Genomic DNA, 18,280 nt, shown 5'->3' with positions numbered 1-18,280 from the left:
ATTTTAAGGCTCTTTTTTGGTAGGAGAGAAAAAGAGAAAAGATAAATAAAAACACGAAAACCAGTGCATGTACCTAGTTTTCGTGTTTTTATTTCTCTCTTATCTTTTTCTCTCATATCAAACACATCCTAAAAGTTTGCATAATTAAAATAAGGGTCTTGTTAACATGTTCGCTTAGGCCACATGTTAAGATATTCAAATATAGAAACTCTACATTTAATGATACAAGAAATTTAATGCTCCAAAAGTTAAAATGCACAAATTAACATTTAATAATTTTTATTTTTATTTCCTTAACATGTGCCTTAAGGGCACATGTTAATATTCTCCTTAAAATAAAAGATTAATGCATTGTTTAAAATTGACGGAGTATGATAAACATCACAAAAAGTTCATAATTTAAATACATATTTACATGTCGCGGATTGAAAAATTTCTATAACTAGATAATAACCTAAGTTTTTACATATATTTATTAAAAAATTGTATTCTTACATAAATATTATTTACCTAGACAAAATAAAAACTATGTCAATTTCATCAAAGAATTTTAAACTAAATTACTCAAATAACATTTAAAACAAAATACATGAATAATATTAAAAGAGAAGATAATCTCATACATGACACGGACTAAAATACTAGTATAAAGAAATTCAATCAATTTGAACGAAAATATTTCAATTAAAAACAAAAATTGAATGAATTTTTTTTTGTTCTTACCAATTTAAGCTTGTTTGAGTGGTTCCTTTTGCCCTATCCTCTCATAGAAAAAAAAAAAAGAAAAACTAACCTCAAAAAACTAAAAAGTGAAAAACAAGAGAGAAGAAGAAACTGCACACATTTTGACCATTTCTTTCTTTCTTTGTGGCAATTCAACAAACACCACATCTCCATCATCGTCCATGGAAGCTCTTACCACACTTCACCACCGTCACCAACCTCTTTGTTCTTCTCTTCACCCTTCTTCTCTCACATCAACCACCGCTTCTTCTCTCTTTCTCTCAAACCCTTCACCTTCTTCACCATCTCCATCATCTTCCATTAGAGCTTTATCTTCACCATCACCCCCTTCTTCTGAATCTCTTCAAAATCTTCAATACCCAGAACTCAAAACCCCTCAATTTTTCAACCCTCTTGTTAAAGTTCCAAACTTTGACCCTCCTCTTCAAGACCCAGAACCTAAATCTCCTCAATTTTCAAACCCTATTCGTAAATTTCCCTCTTTTTTCACTGGTACTGTAGCTGCATCAGCTTTTCTCTTTCTGGGTTGTTGTCAAAATGGGTTTAACAAACCAGTTATGTCACTTTCATCAGTTGTTTCTATTGAAGAAACATTGGATGATGATAAAAATGATTCTGTTGAAGAATTTTTGGGAAGTAAACCTGATCATGTTGAATCTGTTTTGCATTTGAAGATGAAAGAGAAAGTTCATGTTGTGCACAGTTTCAACAAGACCAAAACCAATGATGATGAAGCTTGGCTTGTGTTGAGAGCAGAGATTTTTAGCTGCAGTAAGAATTTGGAGTTGATTAAAGTTGGATTTGAAAATATATTAGAGAAAGACATGGATTGTAACAAGGTTAATCAGGATCGTGTTCTCGAGTATCTTGAAATTGTTGATGACTGCAACAGCTATTTGAAGAGTATTAAGGTGGCAATGGATAGGTGTGAAAGGGTAGATGCTGATATAAGATTCTTTTGCAAGGTTGTTGATCATATTAGGGTCTTGGAGGGAGACATGGTTGGTGCTTTGAAACAATTTAAGCAGAACAAGAGTGAGTAACATGGAATTTGATTTGACGGTAGTTTTGATTCAGTTTCAACTATTGCTTATATTACTTTTAGATGATATGTTAATTTTAAGATAGTGACTTATTAAGATGTGAAGCTTTACTGAGAAGGCATAGACACATATATAGAATTAGGTATTAGGTATTGGAAATTTAATTATGAGTAACATGGCATCTTTGTCGTTGTATTGTATGATATGCACTATGTACTATTTCATGTCCTTGGAGCTTGCGTATTGGTATGAGATGTTAACTTATGCATAAATTTTTCACATTGAGTTTTCCCGAAGTTGATCAATTTTTTCTATCATCATTTGCTTTTATTGAAGCTTTTGCAATGGGTTTACATGTTTTGAAATATTGGAATTCTGTTTCTGATTTTGTGAAGTGTGTGAAGAAGTAAATCATTTTTTGCAGTTTGGTTAGGAGTGCTTTTGAATTGGTTGCTGCTAGATAATTCAGTTTTAGCATGATCGATGAATTAATTTTATTCTTTACAGAAAATTCCGATGACAGATATGTTTGAAATTTCTTCAATAGTCACTGAAGTAACAAGCTATGCATTGTTCTAGTTTTGAAAGTAATATCTGTGAACCTAAGTTAGGGAATCTCAAGCCAGAATCAATTTCAGTGAAGGGAAACACACCTTTAAAGTGAGGGGAGCATGAACCTAACATTCTTTTTAACATTTAGCATTGCAGCATTTAGAATGCTTACTTACGACTTGGCGTCTAAATGGTCTAATGATTTATACCTTGTTGTACCTTGGAATGTTGTTTAGCTTACTTTTAGGGTACAATTTTTGTTTACTAGTTGGCCATGTTTCTTTCACTGCCTTTGCCACAATATGCACATATTTTATTATGCAGTTTAAAATTCTCCAGTTGCAGAGTGAAGATATACTATAAACTCATTCATGTGTCTTCACTTTAGGTAGTTCATGGCTTTTAGCTATTGGTATCGGCATACCTTTGTTTCTTTGCCACAAATAGAGCATGATCTATTTAACTTGTTTCTTAAACTGAGTAAGGTTTAAAAGGTATGCAATGTTTTTAGACATATATAATCCATGCAAATGGAGCTAATGAAGAAAAAAAAGGGTTTCCAAAACCGTTTTTGATTGTCCAAACACCAAATCTGTGGAGTAGATTCGTTAAACTAAATATGGGGCTGTACTGGCCTGCAAGCTCGACTTGAAGGGCGAAAGATCACCTCAATTAGTCAGCAATGGTTGGGATGTGAACTCCTTAAACAGACCTAGTGACCCAAACCCTAGACAGGTAACTTGCTATGGCTAGGCTGAATACTGGTTTGGATATCACACTGTAACTGTGTGCTCGCTGTATTAAATATAAGCCGTCTGATCTTAAATGAATGGTAGAGATTGTTTATTACTTATTTTACAAAGGTATAATGCAAACCATCTGATTCACTACTACAACGTGCAACTGTGGGATTTTTTACTGCAGACAATCTCTGTCTGCTGAATACATGTGATCAAGAGGCGTGGTATGTATGCTCGTGATGGCGAAGTTTGAGATATGAATGTGTTTTATTTATTGAACATAGAATCCAACATTTGAATGATATCTCAAAGTTGTGAGATAACAGTGTGAAACATTTGAGTGTGTATTTGTTATTACTTGCATGTTTAGATTAGCAATCAACTTGATGGAATCACAGTGTACCATAGTGATATTGGCAAAAGCTACATTTAAAACTGATATCCACAAGTTCTTAAACAGTAGTTAGGAAGTTAGAACCTCATAATTAACGAAGCTATGTACTAAACAAGTCTTTGATTTATCTTGTAACCACCATCCAAATATGGTGCCTAACATTGTAAACATAAATAATCACAAAGTTAGAAATAAGAGGGTGCTATCTTTCCAAATTATATTCACAAAAACAACTGATTTTATATTTTTGTTACCGTCCCCCAAAGACTATGTTCTTGTGGCAAAGTATAAAAAACTAAAAATAAAATAATCAAAACATTGAACGTGGTTAATGAACTTTCAATTTTTAGATGAAATAATTTATTGATTAGATTTTATTTATCTCCCAGCCGAATTTCATATTAGTAGGGGCTCTTCCACTAGAAATAAACCAAACATTATATAAACATAAAAGTATAAAAAAAAGATATATAGTTTAATATAAAAAAATATATCTTTTCAAAAAAATGTAAAAAAAAAAAAGATATATAATTTTGTAACAAAGATAATTTTTATTTTATATGGAGTATGATTTAAATATTTTTGAAAATGATAAAAAAAATATTAAATCTAAAAAAGCAGATAAGAAATTAAAAAAATAAAATATTTAAATAAAAAAGAAACATATTAAAAATTGATTTAAAAAAATTATATGAAATATTTTCATAAAATTATTGTATCATTATTCATGTTGTACGATTTAATAAATCGAAATTATGAAAAATATAAAATTAAAACTAAATTATTTCTTTTAATTTTCTCTATCTCTCTCTGTAATTTGTATCCTTGTTGTAGTCCTTTAATAGTGGACATGTTGTCGTAGTCCTTTTTTGGTGGATATGTTGTTGCTGTCCTTGAACCTTGTAATATTTGGTTGATGAAAGATTCAAATAAATAAAAAGTGTATTATTTTGAATAAAAAAAAAACAAATCAATTATTATTGAGACTAAAAGTCTAAAACAAAACAGCAAAGTCAAAATAAATAAATAAAAAAGCTAATATTGCAGATACCATTTTGAATAAAATAACAAAATTTATGTCTATTTTAAATTTCTGTTGGTTTATATTATTATCCTTAATTCCTAAATCTACATGATGAATATATGAGTCAATGTTTGAAGGAACATTTCAAGATGTAGCAGTAGTACGCGTCATTATTCACTATATTTGGAAACTATTAGACTTATAGTTACAACAATACTTCTTAAAATAGTCACTAATCAGTTGTGGCTATTTTTTACTTCACTTAGCAATATATCATCAATAGCTTATTCATATATGTTCTGTCTCTAACCGAGAGGCCTAATACAAAACCTTTTAAATGAATTGATTTGACAAACACAAATTCATTCATTCATTCATTGATTCAATTGAAGTTAGTAGTAATAATAACAAACAACATAGGATTCATCAATATTGAGAAAGTGATCATTGAAGTAACATCATAATAATAATAATGTCAAGGGCTATTCAAGAGAAGAAGTTAGGTGCGGGACGTGTCGTCGCAGTAGCAGTTGAGAATAATAAAACAAGCCAATATGCAGCTAAATGGGCTGTTGATAATCTTCTTCCTAAAGATCAACATTTATTATTAGTTCATGTTAGACAAAAGGCTTCTTCAATTCCTACAACAAGTAATTCATTTTCATTCAATCATATATTATTATTATTATTATTATTTTTCGTGTAACACATTGTTATTGACTTGAATGATTCATGATTGCAGCTGGAAATCATGTACCTATTGATGGCAATGATGATTTGGCTAGAGTTTACATGCAACAAATGGACAACGAGTCTAAGGAGCTTTTCGCTTCATTTCGTGTATTCTGCAATAGAAAGAATGTAAGTTCTAACACATTACGGGATTCTGTCGAGGATGGATATCTTAGGTTCATTAAAATTAAGTTTCTTATATATTTTTGTTCTTAATATATAACAGATACAATGTAAAGAAATATTGTTGGAGGACATGGATATATCTAAGGCAATCATAGAAGGTATTACAACATATTCCATTGAACTTCTGGTTCTTGGATCACCATCAAAGAGTGGTCTTGTAAGGTAATTGATCATTCCACCCTGCTTATAAACTATTAGTCCAACAAACTATGGTTAATCTTAATTTTAGGGTACCGAGTTTGATTCCTGCAGATAAGATCTTGAACCGTGTTTTATTGTGTTAGAACATAACATAATCCATTTTTTTATGAATGCCATTCATGACAGAAGATTTAGGACAACTGATGTTCCTAGTCTCGTGTCGAAAGGGGCACCTTCATTTTGCACGGTGTACATTATTTCTAAGGGAAAAATTTCATCTGTAAAAACTGCTACTGCTCCAATACCTGTGAGAGCCATACAGCGTGCATTGCCGCCGCCACAACAGCTACATCAAAGTCCTGATAGAATGGATTTACATTCACTAATGCGAAACCACCCACCACGACGTATGATAATTTCTCTTTTAATATTTGTCACGTTGCAATTCATCTAATATGAATTATGTTTTGTCATTTTGTTTTGTAATGTTGCTCATAAAACTCTATTTATTTGTATGTATCTAACATTACAGCATCTGCAGAGAAGCTAACACACCATACAAGCCAACATCAATCCCATCAAGATGAAATCATGTAAGCAACTTATGAATCCTTGGTTGAAATTATATAAATAAGAGAAAAACTACTTTTTAGATTCATTGAAAATTTAATATATTTGGTCTTCATTATAGACCAAATACATTAGATTCTCAATGAATCTAAAAAGTAGTTTTCCTCTTATATTTAGGACCGGAGGGAGTATTAAGTAGACAACAAAAATACTTGAGCTATAATATAATATATTAATATGCATTATTGCCATGCATAAATTAAAGCATATGTATGCTAATATGATATTCTATGGACAGATCACCATTTACAAGAGGTGCAAGACCAACACACAGATCGTACGAGTCCTCAATCCCTGAATCCGATATCTCATTCGTGAGCAGTGGAAGGCCGAGTGTTGATAGGCTGTTTCCTTCTTTGTATGAAGAAATGGACTCTGTCCCTCGGCTTTCAGGAAGCACAGATTATGATGTCAGAAGCTTCGGTTCGTCTTTCTCAGGAGGTGCTAAGTCAATTGATCAATCTGAATACTCATTCAGTTCACAAGACAGTGGGAATGGGTCCATGTCATCACTACCAAGGATATCAACCTCGGTAAGCTTCGTTGTTCAGATTGCGGCCGCTAACCTTTTTCAGAAACCGTGTATATTAGTAAGACTTTTGCCTTGTATGCTGAGGAGGACAGATTTTAATAAATTTGTGTTTTGAAATTATAGGATGAAGTGGAAGCTGAAATGAGGAGATTGAGGTTAGAGTTGAAGCAAACAATGGAAATGTATAGTACAGCTTGCAAGGAAGCACTGACAGCTAAACAAAAGGTGCTTTTGCAGAATTTAATCTATTCCAAACTCCAAATATATAAAAAGTTCTAAAAATGTTACTGTCATGCCATTACCAACAAAACATTATTCTCCTGCAGGCAATGGAACTTCAGCGTTGGAAATTAGACGAACAAAGGAAAATGGAAGACGCACGATTCTCTGAAGAAACAGCATTGGCGATAGCTGAGAAAGAGAAAGCAAAAAGTAAAGTTGCCATGGAGGCAGCAGAAGCATCTCGAAAAATTGCAGAGTTGGAAGCACAGAAAAGAGCGAATGCAGAAATGAAATCTCAAGCAGATTCTGATCAGAGGAAGAAGATAGGAGGAGGAGACAGTTTCTTACACGGTCCTGCTCGGTACAGAAGATACACTATCGAGGAAATCGAAGAAGCAACAGGCTACTTTTCCAACTCACTGAAAATTGGAGAAGGAGGTTATGGACCAGTCTATAGGGCTGAACTAGATCACACTCCAGTTGCTATAAAAGTGTTAAAACCTGATGCAGCTCAAGGAAGATCACAGTTTCAACAAGAGGTACGCAAAATGGCAATGAAGAGTTTAAAACATGCACATGACTTATACCTAATTAGTGTTAGTCTTATTAGAGTCTTGCTAAGCAAGCTCTCGTAGTATTAGAATAACTTGTTGAGCAAGGCACTAAACAAATAGCTTGCAAAGGAAGGCTCTAATAATACTAACTCTAATAGTACCCAAAATCATTTGAGACCTGAGGAATGAATTATACTTGTAGATTATTGAATTAAATTAATAAACTAGGCTTTGACATTTGATTCATGCAGGTTGAAGTGCTGAGTAGCATAAGGCATCCAAACATGGTTCTCCTCCTTGGAGCATGTCCAGAGTTCGGTTGCCTAGTGTATGAGCACATGAGTAACGGAAGCTTGGATGATTGCCTCTTCAGGAGAAATAATAAAATGCCAGTTCTACCATGGCAACTACGATTCCGAATCGCAGCGGAGATTGCCACCGGTCTCCTTTTCCTTCACCAGACAAAACCAGAACCATTGGTGCACCGTGACTTAAAACCTGGAAATATTTTGCTCGACCGGAACTATGTGAGCAAGATCAGTGATGTTGGGTTGGCAAGGCTTGTCCCTCCTTCGGTTGCAGACACCGTGACACAGTATCGCATGACAGCAACTGCTGGAACTTTCTGTTACATTGATCCGGAGTACCAACAAACAGGCATGCTTGGAACAAAGTCTGATATTTACTCACTTGGGATCATGCTTCTACAAATGATAACAGCAAAACCACCAATGGGTTTGAGTCACCATGTTTCAAAATCTATTGAGAAAGGTACTTTTCGTGAGATGCTTGACCCTGCTGTGGAGGATTGGCCAGTTGAACATGCAATGCATTTTGCCAAGCTTGCTCTTCAGTGCGCTGAAATGAGAAGAAAAGACAGACCTGATCTTGGGAAAGTTATTTTGCCTGAGCTTAACAAACTCAGAGATTTTGCTGATGATAACATGCCTATGATGATGATGATGTTTGGTGCAAGAAATAACAACGTTTACTCACGAACCGGGTTTTCCTCATCAAATCAAGTAAGCCACATTCACATTCAGTAATTCACATTGATCACAAAACATGTTTTATTCTGCTTATATTATTAGTATTATTGGCATTGCATTGCATAACATAATCATGTGTTTTTTTGTAGGACACAATGAGTGATTCCCAATCAATGTCATATGAAAGCAACTCAAACTCAAGTACATCATCATTGGGAAAAATGTAGATTATGCAGTCCATTGTAAATATTAATGCTTCTTCCGGCTTCCTTTCAAAATATTAATGCTGCAAAAGGCATCCACTTCAAAGTCAAGTTTTAGGTTAATTTGTGATTGACAATACTACAAACATGAATGTAATTTGTAACTAATCAATTGTATTTAGAAATTTTTGTCATTCACGGAATGAGTATAAATTTGAAACTTTCCTTATCTTCGTGCACACGCTGATGATCAAATAATTTGGACATAACTTGCTTATTTTAAGTAGAATGAACAAATAAATCATGCCTATATTTCATTACAATATCCAAATCTTATTAATGTGCATGATCTACCATTTGTCTCGTTGGATTAGAATGTCACAATTAGCACCTAGAAAGCTTAGATTAAAATGGTTTGTATCATTAAATGCAAAATTTCTATCTTTAATTTTGTCAACATCTGTCCTTAGGGCGCGCACACATATATATATTAAAAAATTGAGGCTATGTACAATTGCAAATTGGGTATTGGAATCACTTCTTATGTGGAGAAATACTCGATATTTTAGTATATTACGTGTCAAGAGATCATATTATTAGATTGTAAGAAGAGAGTCTTTACCTATCTCTCTTGTTTTCACGACCTATCTATCATTGTAAAACCGCAATTTAGGATTTGTTCATAGCAGAATCATACTCAAATTTTCAGAACAGGTCCGGAAACTGCTGTTCGTTGTTTCAAGAGTTTGATAAATGACAGTGTATTAAAACAGTCTTAAGAACTGTTTCAACCGTTGTTTTCCGGAAACCGTTGTTCTTCGCACTTTATGTTGTAAACAAGCAATAAATGTACGTGTATTAAAACAGTCTTAAGTACTGTACAGAAAGCTAGATTAATAATAAATTCAACTTGCTGGGCTTAGTTTATTACTCTTATCTAAAATTGTGTTCTTAATACAAGAATTACAAACACAAAATGAGACGGTTCCTCAAATAAAACATTGTGAAACCCCATAACCTAGCACTAACATTTGGGACGATAAATTAAACATGAAATTAATTAATTCATTTTAAAATATAATTATTGAACAGTTTATTGTGGGAGACTAATCAAAATTTCATTAGAACTTTCACAAGCACGCACAGACTACATATTGATTACAACAATGCAAATTCTTTATAGGGGCGGCACCGCGTAGTCATATCCATCAGGCAGGCAAGGCAACTGGTTCTCGTTCTGGTTCTGGTTCTGTCACCTTGTTAACTAATACCATCTTCGGCGGTGGGGGCTGTATTGACATCGAGAAAGAAAATTTAGAAAATCAAACAAAATAAAAAGAGAAGTGGTGCAAGAAACACCAACTCTAATACTCTCTTTTCAATACTCCCTCTTTTATTGTGTAAATTTTTTATGGGTCCCACCACTACATGAATTTCATACAATAAGGAGGGGTGTTGAAAAAAGAGTTATAAGCTTCCAAAAGAGGTCTTTCAGCTAGAACTGGAAATATCGCCTCTATTTTCAATACACGCCAGGAACCATGATAGTTTTGAAAAATCCCGATTTATGATTTTAAAGGCATGTTCGGTGTGTTTTCCTATCAAAACTTTTCTGTATCAGCTCCAACATGGAGATATAATTTTGAAAGCCTTCACTAGGGGACATAAATATTATCAGCATTATATTAGGTTTTTACCACAGCCAATTCTTCCTCGTGCTTTGGAATAAAAGCAGTATCAACCTTGCCAGTTTTGAAATCCTGTAATACAAAAAGGATTTTGGATACATTAGTTAATTTACTTCTGAGTTCTGATTGACATAAAATACTATTAAAGGTACAAGACACCAAAAAAAAAAAACATAAAAGATACACCTACCTCTATGTCAAGGATAAGTTTATGATAATCAATTGTTGTAGGAACTCCTGCAACAAAATTGTAAGTGTTAACACTATCATCATAGAAAGTGAAGGGTTTAAACCAAGGATCAAGATCATCGCTGTAGACCCTTAAAACGTATAGTATAGAAAACAAAATGGCAAAGATCAATTGATTTGAACCCTAATATCAGAAAACTGCAACTCCTGCAATTAGCTTAAAACTGCAGAGGACTCAATTCCTTCAACAATCTCCTTTGTTCTTTTCACAAAGTGTATATGAACAGGGTGAAAAAGACAAGTATTTCACTTCTATCAGCTTCTTGGCTTCAGGCATGCAATTGACTTACACCAAGTACAGATATCTAAAGGATTATCACAATAATAAAAATCAGATTGCTTTACCTGTGATAATAGTGTCATCAAGTGCCCTTTTCATGCGCTCAATTGCTTTTTCTCTAGTTGGAGCCCATACAATCAGCTGCAAAATGTTCGCAAACTCAATATATGAGTAAGAGCTTCAGATTAAAAAAAAAACATTTTACAGGTGATTATTGGGCTTATTGCATCCAAGTCCTTCTCACCGCATCATATCTCAGCCCACAAGTATATTATTAGATCTTTTTTAAAAATATAAAGTCTAACTGTGAAACACGTGTGGAATATATTAGATCCTATTTACTATTAAATACATTGAAATGAACCCCTCAACTTTTTTCTCTTTTCATCCGTTCATTATTTCGACTTGACTTGTGTAGGGAAGCAAAGACATCAATCCAATGTCTTCTCGTCACTCAGGAAATACTTCAAGCCTAATCTTTAAACGGGTGGTGACTCTTGCTTTACACAAACAATCAATTGCAAATCATATGCCAAAAGGAAATGCATAATTTTCCTTTCTAACATTCACAGTAATGATTTACTAACTATGTCTGTCTATAAATAGAAGTCCCATTTAAAAAATTGTTTTGTGGCTAAACTTAAGCCTCCTTCAAAGTACTAAATGCATTAGTTATTATTTTTACAAACATACCCCTAATTAATTTACTTTTTTTTAGTGTCATTGTCTATAGATAACTTTAAATTGAAGATGTCACCTTATTGGTATTGATATCTATAACCTATCATTACTTAAAGCCCAAGCACAAAGAGATCACACACTTAGGAAGTACTACTCTTTTATAAATAAAAGTTTAGGCATGTTTTGTCTATGTGGCTCCCTAGGGTTAGGGCAAGATTCAACCAAACAACCCTTACAAAGGTACTTACACATTACCCACTAATGAGGTACCCACATTTGTAGCAGGATTTGAGCCTGTGTTTCTTGCAAGAAATGAGTCAAATTCTTATCATCTGAACCAACCTTTGCTAACAAACTTAAAAACTAATTGAGTAACAAAAGGAAAAAACTATGATTAGTAAATATTTGCATTAGATGTTGGTTTCATCTAACTGAATGCCTTTGGTGTGTGTGTGTGTGTATATATATATATATATATATATATATATATATATATATATATATATATATATATATATATATATATATATATACAGTTTCCATGCATTTGCTCTTCATGTAGAATATATAAATAGATGCATTATGTAGTATAGCAACTGAGATGCGGATGAGAAGTTACGAAGAGAACAGATTGGCACACCTTTCCAAGAAGAGAATCATAGCTTGGAGGAACAACGTAATCAGGATAAATATGGCTATCCATTCTGACAAATGGACCTCCAGATGGCAAGTATGCTGTAATTCTACCTGTTGTTTGAGGGGAGAAAATTCCATAGAATAATAAAATTTCAATTTCAATTAAAAACAAATATGAAAACCATAAAATCCAAACACTTGGCAAACCGTTTTCAAATGAGAGAAATAAGCTAATTGACCAAACTACCCAACATATATATGCAATCTATTGGATTAGGTAAATGTTACAGCTGAGGAAGCTGGTGTTAAAATGCAATTGTATTACAATTTGTCTTTTAACGCATTTATACAGAAATATGCTTTTGATGGATAACGATACCTGGCCCTGGTCTAAATCCCTTAAAAGCATCTTCTGCATTGATACGGCATTCAATAGAATGTCCTCTGAGCACAATATCCTCCTGTAGGAAAAACGATGATGAGAGAAAGATTCTAAAGAATTGCAAGTGAAATATTTCCTTCAGTACCTGTTTGTATCGGAGCTTTTCTCCCAAAGCTACACGAATTTGCTCTTCTATCAAATCAACGGAGGAAATCATTTCTGTCACGGGATGTTCAACCTGATTTCAACCAACACCCCACCCACACAAAAACAAAAGAATAAATTACTTAAACTAATCACCACAACTCACAACATTGAACATGTGCCATTTTGTTGTATCAAAATTTCTTGTCTAGGGTATCTTATTAGACAGACATAAAAATGGCAATGGATAACATGAAGGTAAGGTATTAAAGTACTAGAGTATTCAAGCTCATATCCACAATTAAGAAAAAGACATGTCCCCGAACCCATACTTGCACAGATAGCAACTTTATGCTCATACTCCTAACTATACATGACGGGATCCTATTAACCCAGACCCAGACCAATTACCTGCACATTAGTTAAAAGGAACATGCTCTCTCTTTAATGTGTTTTCTTAAAACAAATATGTTATGTTACTACTGAAGTTAATCAGATTCAAAAAAAAAAAAAAATCAGATACAATTAGAAAAATATCTGAAGCTCTTTTGAATCCTAATTACAGAATACAACAAAAAAATATTAGTAGGTATAGGGCAGGCTGGGTACTATAGTACTTAAATCTGTACAAAGATCCACATTTTTGTAATTTAATAAACTTGGGCTTGAGAATAAATTCAATCGATAAGGAAAAATTATATGCATAGCAGATGCCTATTAGGTTCAAGTACATTTATCATCCCTAGACAAGTATATCAGAAATCAGTTTCAACCTGGATACGAGTGTTCATCTCCATGAAGTAAAAAGAACCCCTTTCATCCAAAAGGAACTCAACCGTTCCAACACCTATGTAACCGATAGATGCGGCAGCCTGAACTGCTGCATCTCCCATTGCCTTCCGTAACTCTGGGGTCAATGCAGGAGACGGTGCTTCTTCAAGTAGTTTCTGATTACGCCTCTGCATTAAAAACCACAGTCAACAAAATTAATTACTTCAGGTTGGATCTCTTGCAACATTATTACAAAATGGGAAAGTAAATAATCAGAACACCTTTAAACTTGTTTGATAAAATTGAAACAATATGATTAATCAAGTTCAAAGTTTTGTAATTGTATTTTACATGTTTTATCCTCTACTTTCCAGCAATATCAGCACTCGTTACACTTGTGAAATTCCACAGAGAACAAAATAGAGCAGATACTCTAAAATGACCGGTATGATGACAATGTAAACATTTCAGATAAAGCCAAAAACATTACTTTAACCTTTTACAATAAGAATTAAAAAAAAGTTTGCACTCAAATCAGAAAAACATCTCATATATATTAAATATTATATTTAGTTTTTGATCTTCATTGAATTCACTAAGGTCAGATATGCATGTATATAGAACACAAATTTTCAAGTTTTGTTAAATGTCATATGACCAAAATGAATACAAGTACGCATAATATAAACTACTATTTTGAAACACTAAATTGAGGATGCTAGTTCAAAGCACCTGGATACTGCAATCACGTTCTCCGAAGTGAACAACATTACCATATTTATCTGCAAGAACCTGCAAGCGATAGAAAAAGAAATTGACGAATTAGACACAATGTTATCATTTATAAATGCAAGCAACCATTAAAACTCAGAGGTATAATGCGGTGAGGGATATTTGGTGTTTGGAGTTACTCTCTCCATTCCTCATTACTTGTCACTTTTGTAGAAAACTTTTGCTCTTACTGGCTTGTCGTTTTCAAAGTTCAATGCAACATTGATTATTGTTTTGTCAACAATGCCCTTACGTATTTATTACAGTAGATAAATAGGCGGAATGAGATAGTAAATAGTTAAGGGTATTATAAGAAAAAATAAATAATTCTATCAAAAGTAACAAAAGTTTTTTGTTTTTTTGGTATGTGTAAATAACCCTAAAACACCAACTATGAAAGAACGGAGGGAGTGTATCTTTTTCATTATTGAACAGATTTATTTAACAAAACTAAATGATGCAATCAATGTGCACAGTTGAATTTCTATTTCAGAGCTTCTGAGGCAGACACGGGACATTCATATTTGATGCAAGCAACCAATTATTGCATTAATAAGGAGTTCGAAGTTGTCCTTGAGCAATCCCTACCTTAATGTTTCTTCGGATCCACAATCTCGATAGATAAAATTCCCTCAAGGATTCTCGTAATCCTCGGGCTACAGTCAAATTGCAGATTTCAAAAAGAAAAAGAGCTACAGTCAAAAATTACCTGGAATTCAATGTGCCTTGGGTTTTGAATGTACTTCTCCAAATAAACCCCATCATTTCCAAATGCAGCAGCTGCCTCACTCTTAGCTTGCTGTAAAGAAATCAAATTGAAAACATTTACCAAAAAAGTGTCGCGAATGGGATAAACTCTAGAACTATTTATAATCACAATAACATCATCTCCCTTCCATCAGAATCCGTTCTGATGGTCTGGCCCTGAAATTTCTCCTGCTACAGATATGTATTCATGGCATAGCAATTATTTTCAATTTGAAACCGCAGGAAACCTTGTTTTACCTGTTGACCCCAAGTAAACCGCTAAGAACTCTTGATCCATTGAAAAAAAAAAAACAGATTCGAGGCATGAGCATTTCTTTCTTCCTTTAGATTTTTTTAATCTGATTATAGGTATATTTGATAGTTACGGCTTCTATATTTATATTAATTTGAGTTCAGGTTACCCTTTTTATCTTTTGCCTATGGCTATTCCATTTAATTTTAAACAGATAAATAAAAAAAATAAAAAACTGCAAATTATAATACAAACAACGTAACAAGAACTTCGATTCAGCAAAAAATACCTGTAATAACTTCACAAACTCCTCAGGTTCTTTAGCAAGACGCATGCCACGTCCTCCACCACCTGCGGTTGCCTGAGAAACATCGTATGATTGTTAGTCCATATAAATTGGCAAAAGGGAACTATACCCAGGAACATTACATGGCCCATTCAATTGGTTTAAGTAAGCAGCCAAACAAATCATAAGAATATATTAGAAACTAAGACATATTTTGAATCATAAAAGACAATAATAGAAACTAATACATATTCTTTTAAATATATCACAAACATAGTAATATAATTACGGTAGTAAGTTGAGTAGCCTGCAGTAGGACAAAAAATTTCCAGTTCCAAATGATAAACATATTTTGAGGGTCATACATGTCTTGTATATCACAAAGAATTTTAAAAAAATTATTATATAAATTTATTTTCCAATAAGATCCACCATCCCATGTATATCTCTACCAATCAAGGGACAGAAGGACGAAAATGTTGTAGGTTGTGGTTTGAAGGGAGCACACACACGAGTATATACATTTTGAGATTTAAGAGTACATAATGTAAGCATGATAAAAAAAAAAATTGGAATTCACTTCAAATAGAACAAGGTTGCAGATACAGAACAATAAGCCAATCTACCTTGATCATCACAGGGAAACCAATCTCATGTGCCAGCCTGATAGCTTCTTCAGTGCTCTGTCAAAATAATTCTTATAATTAAACTGATGTCATAGAATTCGAAATTCACTTCCAATTTTTTACTGAAGCTATCTGATGCTATCAATACACAAGAGTCTAATGGTATACCTGCAATAGTCCCTCACTTCCGGGAACAGTAGGAACATTTGCTTTCTTCATTGTTTCTCTAGCAGTTGCTTTGTCACCCATAACCCGAATACTGTCAGGCTGAAAGGTTTAACTAAATGTTGAGTTTTATGAACTAAACAAGCAGTATGTATTTGACATAAAAAACATTAAGTAATAAGACTAAGACACTAAAATTAGATAAAAAATTCTTTTAAGCCGCTTTAAGCTAGGCATATACTGGAAAGTTGTATAAAAGCTGGTCTTCAGTTATAAAGCAACAGTTTTCAATATGAAAAAGACAAACAGCAGAAACTCAGACATAACTTGGCAAGAACATTTTACGCATACAGATTAACAATACTATCATTTTAGTCATGCCACACTCCAATAAAACTTTCTTACTAAAAAATAGCTAGAAAATTTTGTTTCTTTTTGTTCTCTACACTACTCACATACATTTGGCCAGTATTAAACAAAAAAGCGAGTATTGTACAAAATGCAAAGTCTAGTCTACTCACATTTGGGCCAATAAAATTGATTCCATGTTCTCTACACATTTCAACAAAGACAGCATTCTCAGCTAGAAAACCATATCCAGGATGCAACATTGTGCAATTGCGACCAGAAGCAGCAGCCAAAATATTCGGAATCACTAAATACCTGTACATTATAAATGCCAAAAAAACGCAAACAGTTTAATTTTGAAAACAATATATTAACATAATGATGATGATGATTATATAGTAGTAATTAGGAATTGAATAATTACGATTGGCTACTGGGAGCTTCGCCGATGCAAACAGCTTCATCAGCCAATTTAACATGAAGAGCATCTTTATCAATGGTTGAATAAACAGCAACACAAGGAATCCCTAATTCATGAGCAGTACGAATAACACGAACAGCAATTTCGCCTCTATTGGCAATGAGAATCTTTTCAGCACGACAAGTTACAGGAAGAGCATAGGAATGAAGTGCTCGACGGTGTTGTTGTTTAGATGAATGTTGAGTAATTTGCCTCGGAAACTTCACCTTATTGTTCCCCGTCAAAAAACTACACCGAGAATGCGAATTCGATGATTTCAATCCTCCTCTGGCCGTAAATAAACCCTGGATCAGATTGAGAAATGAAATTAATTAAGTAATTAAGGAATGCGATTAAGTAAGTAAGTAATTAATTAATTGGATGAGATTAGTTACTGTGACGGGAACGGTGGATGGTGAGGCGAGAGATTTGCAAGCTGCTGACATTGTTGCCTCCATTGATGTGAATTGAGAGAGAGAGAGAATGAAGGAACAATGCAATGAATGAATAATGAGTGTGTTAGTTAGTTGGTATATTGGTGTGTGTGTGTGTGTGTGTGTGTCGATGAAAACGAGGGTGGGAGTGACAATGGCAAAGCCTATATTGGAGGCTCCGTCGAAATCTAAATCTAACAAACACACTTTTTTGTAGTTGTAATAATGGACTTTAGCAGTTGGAACTTTGGATGGAACAGTCAGGAACTTAGCCCTTACATTCTCAAATCTCAGCCGTTCGTTTATTCCAAAATACTTTGTTTGGATCGTTTGATTAAAATGTAAATTCATTTCTTCATTTAATCAAACCTAACCAAAAAAAATTATTATTGAAGTGTCTTTTTTTTAGGAATGAAGGATAATATTTCGAAAACGGTTCAAACATGTATCTCTCTTCTTTCATTCATCACATAAATACAATTCAAACCTTCCTTTTCATTTTTCTTCCACTTATTGTCACAAAGATACATGGAGAATAACTAAGGAGTTCTCTTGTAGAGATTGTTTTACGCATCACTATTTTCCTCGTAAATCACATTCAATGGATGTAATATAACTCAAAAGAAAGCATATGCAAGAATTAGCAAATGTAACTCAAAAAATGTTTTAAAGT

General features: G+C 33.4%; 3 protein-coding genes across 4 annotated transcripts; 2 read left to right on the top strand and 1 right to left on the bottom strand.

Moving 5' to 3' along the window:
- The first annotated feature begins 541 nt into the window (after positions 1 to 541).
- On the top strand, positions 542 to 2,083 carry LOC123915584. Its single transcript, XM_045966754.1, has one exon. It carries the CDS (start codon positions 906 to 908, stop codon positions 1,785 to 1,787), a length of 882 nt encoding a protein of 293 aa, XP_045822710.1. The 5' UTR covers positions 542 to 905; the 3' UTR covers positions 1,788 to 2,083.
- A 2,886-nt stretch (positions 2,084 to 4,969) lies between these two features.
- Positions 4,970 to 8,743, top strand: LOC123915583 (U-box domain-containing protein 35). The gene is made up of 10 exons (XM_045966753.1): positions 4,970 to 5,147; positions 5,240 to 5,358; positions 5,456 to 5,577; positions 5,752 to 5,963; positions 6,089 to 6,149; positions 6,425 to 6,719; positions 6,842 to 6,943; positions 7,045 to 7,479; positions 7,746 to 8,516; positions 8,633 to 8,743. Exons 1-10 carry the CDS (start codon positions 4,970 to 4,972, stop codon positions 8,708 to 8,710), a joined length of 2,373 nt encoding a protein of 790 aa, XP_045822709.1. The 3' UTR covers positions 8,711 to 8,743.
- Positions 8,744 to 9,579: 836 nt separating this feature from the next.
- Positions 9,580 to 17,879, bottom strand: LOC123915580 (biotin carboxylase 2, chloroplastic). Of its 2 annotated transcripts, XM_045966747.1 has the most exons (16): positions 17,569 to 17,879; positions 17,138 to 17,478; positions 16,887 to 17,028; positions 16,369 to 16,467; positions 16,201 to 16,257; positions 15,578 to 15,649; positions 14,998 to 15,087; positions 14,250 to 14,309; positions 13,520 to 13,705; positions 12,748 to 12,840; positions 12,600 to 12,681; positions 12,225 to 12,331; positions 10,969 to 11,044; positions 10,565 to 10,611; positions 10,384 to 10,446; positions 9,580 to 9,975 (listed from the first exon to the last, which is right to left on the bottom strand). In XM_045966747.1, exons 1-16 carry the CDS (start codon positions 17,629 to 17,631, stop codon positions 9,895 to 9,897), a joined length of 1,659 nt encoding a protein of 552 aa, XP_045822703.1. In that variant the 5' UTR covers positions 17,632 to 17,879; the 3' UTR covers positions 9,580 to 9,894. The 2 variants fall into 2 exon arrangements, with proteins under 2 accessions (XP_045822703.1, XP_045822702.1); XM_045966746.1 differs by having other exon boundaries at positions 12,600 to 12,840; positions 17,569 to 17,858.
- Between the last annotated feature and the right edge of the window lie 401 nt (positions 17,880 to 18,280).

This window comes from Trifolium pratense, linkage group LG3, assembly GCF_020283565.1.
Source record: "Trifolium pratense cultivar HEN17-A07 linkage group LG3, ARS_RC_1.1, whole genome shotgun sequence".
NCBI lineage: Eukaryota > Viridiplantae > Streptophyta > Magnoliopsida > Fabales > Fabaceae > Trifolium > Trifolium pratense.
The sequence above is the reverse complement of the archived record's forward strand: the minus strand, read 5'-3'. Positions and strand labels throughout refer to the sequence as shown.

Bases quoted from the DNA above. Each gene is read 5' to 3' on its own strand.
- LOC123915584 (XM_045966754.1), top strand. From the start codon at position 906: ATGGAAGCTCTTACCACACTTCACCACCGTCACCAACCTCTTTGTTCT.
- LOC123915583 (XM_045966753.1), top strand. From the start codon at position 4,970: ATGTCAAGGGCTATTCAAGAGAAGAAGTTAGGTGCGGGACGTGTCGTC. The intron at 6,150-6,424 runs GTAAGCAACTTA...TTCTATGGACAG, and splicing joins TCCCATCAAGATGAAATCAT to ATCACCATTTACAAGAGGTG. The intron at 7,480-7,745 runs GTACGCAAAATG...TGATTCATGCAG, and splicing joins GATCACAGTTTCAACAAGAG to GTTGAAGTGCTGAGTAGCAT.
- LOC123915580 (XM_045966746.1), bottom strand. From the start codon at position 17,631: ATGGAGGCAACAATGTCAGCAGCTTGCAAATCTCTCGCCTCACCATCC. The intron at 15,650-16,200 runs GTAGATTGGCTT...GATGTTTCTCAG, and splicing joins GTTTCCCTGTGATGATCAAG to GCAACCGCAGGTGGTGGAGG. The intron at 10,612-10,968 runs GTAAAGCAATCT...ATTTTGTTGCAG, and splicing joins TGATGACACTATTATCACAG to GAGTTCCTACAACAATTGAT.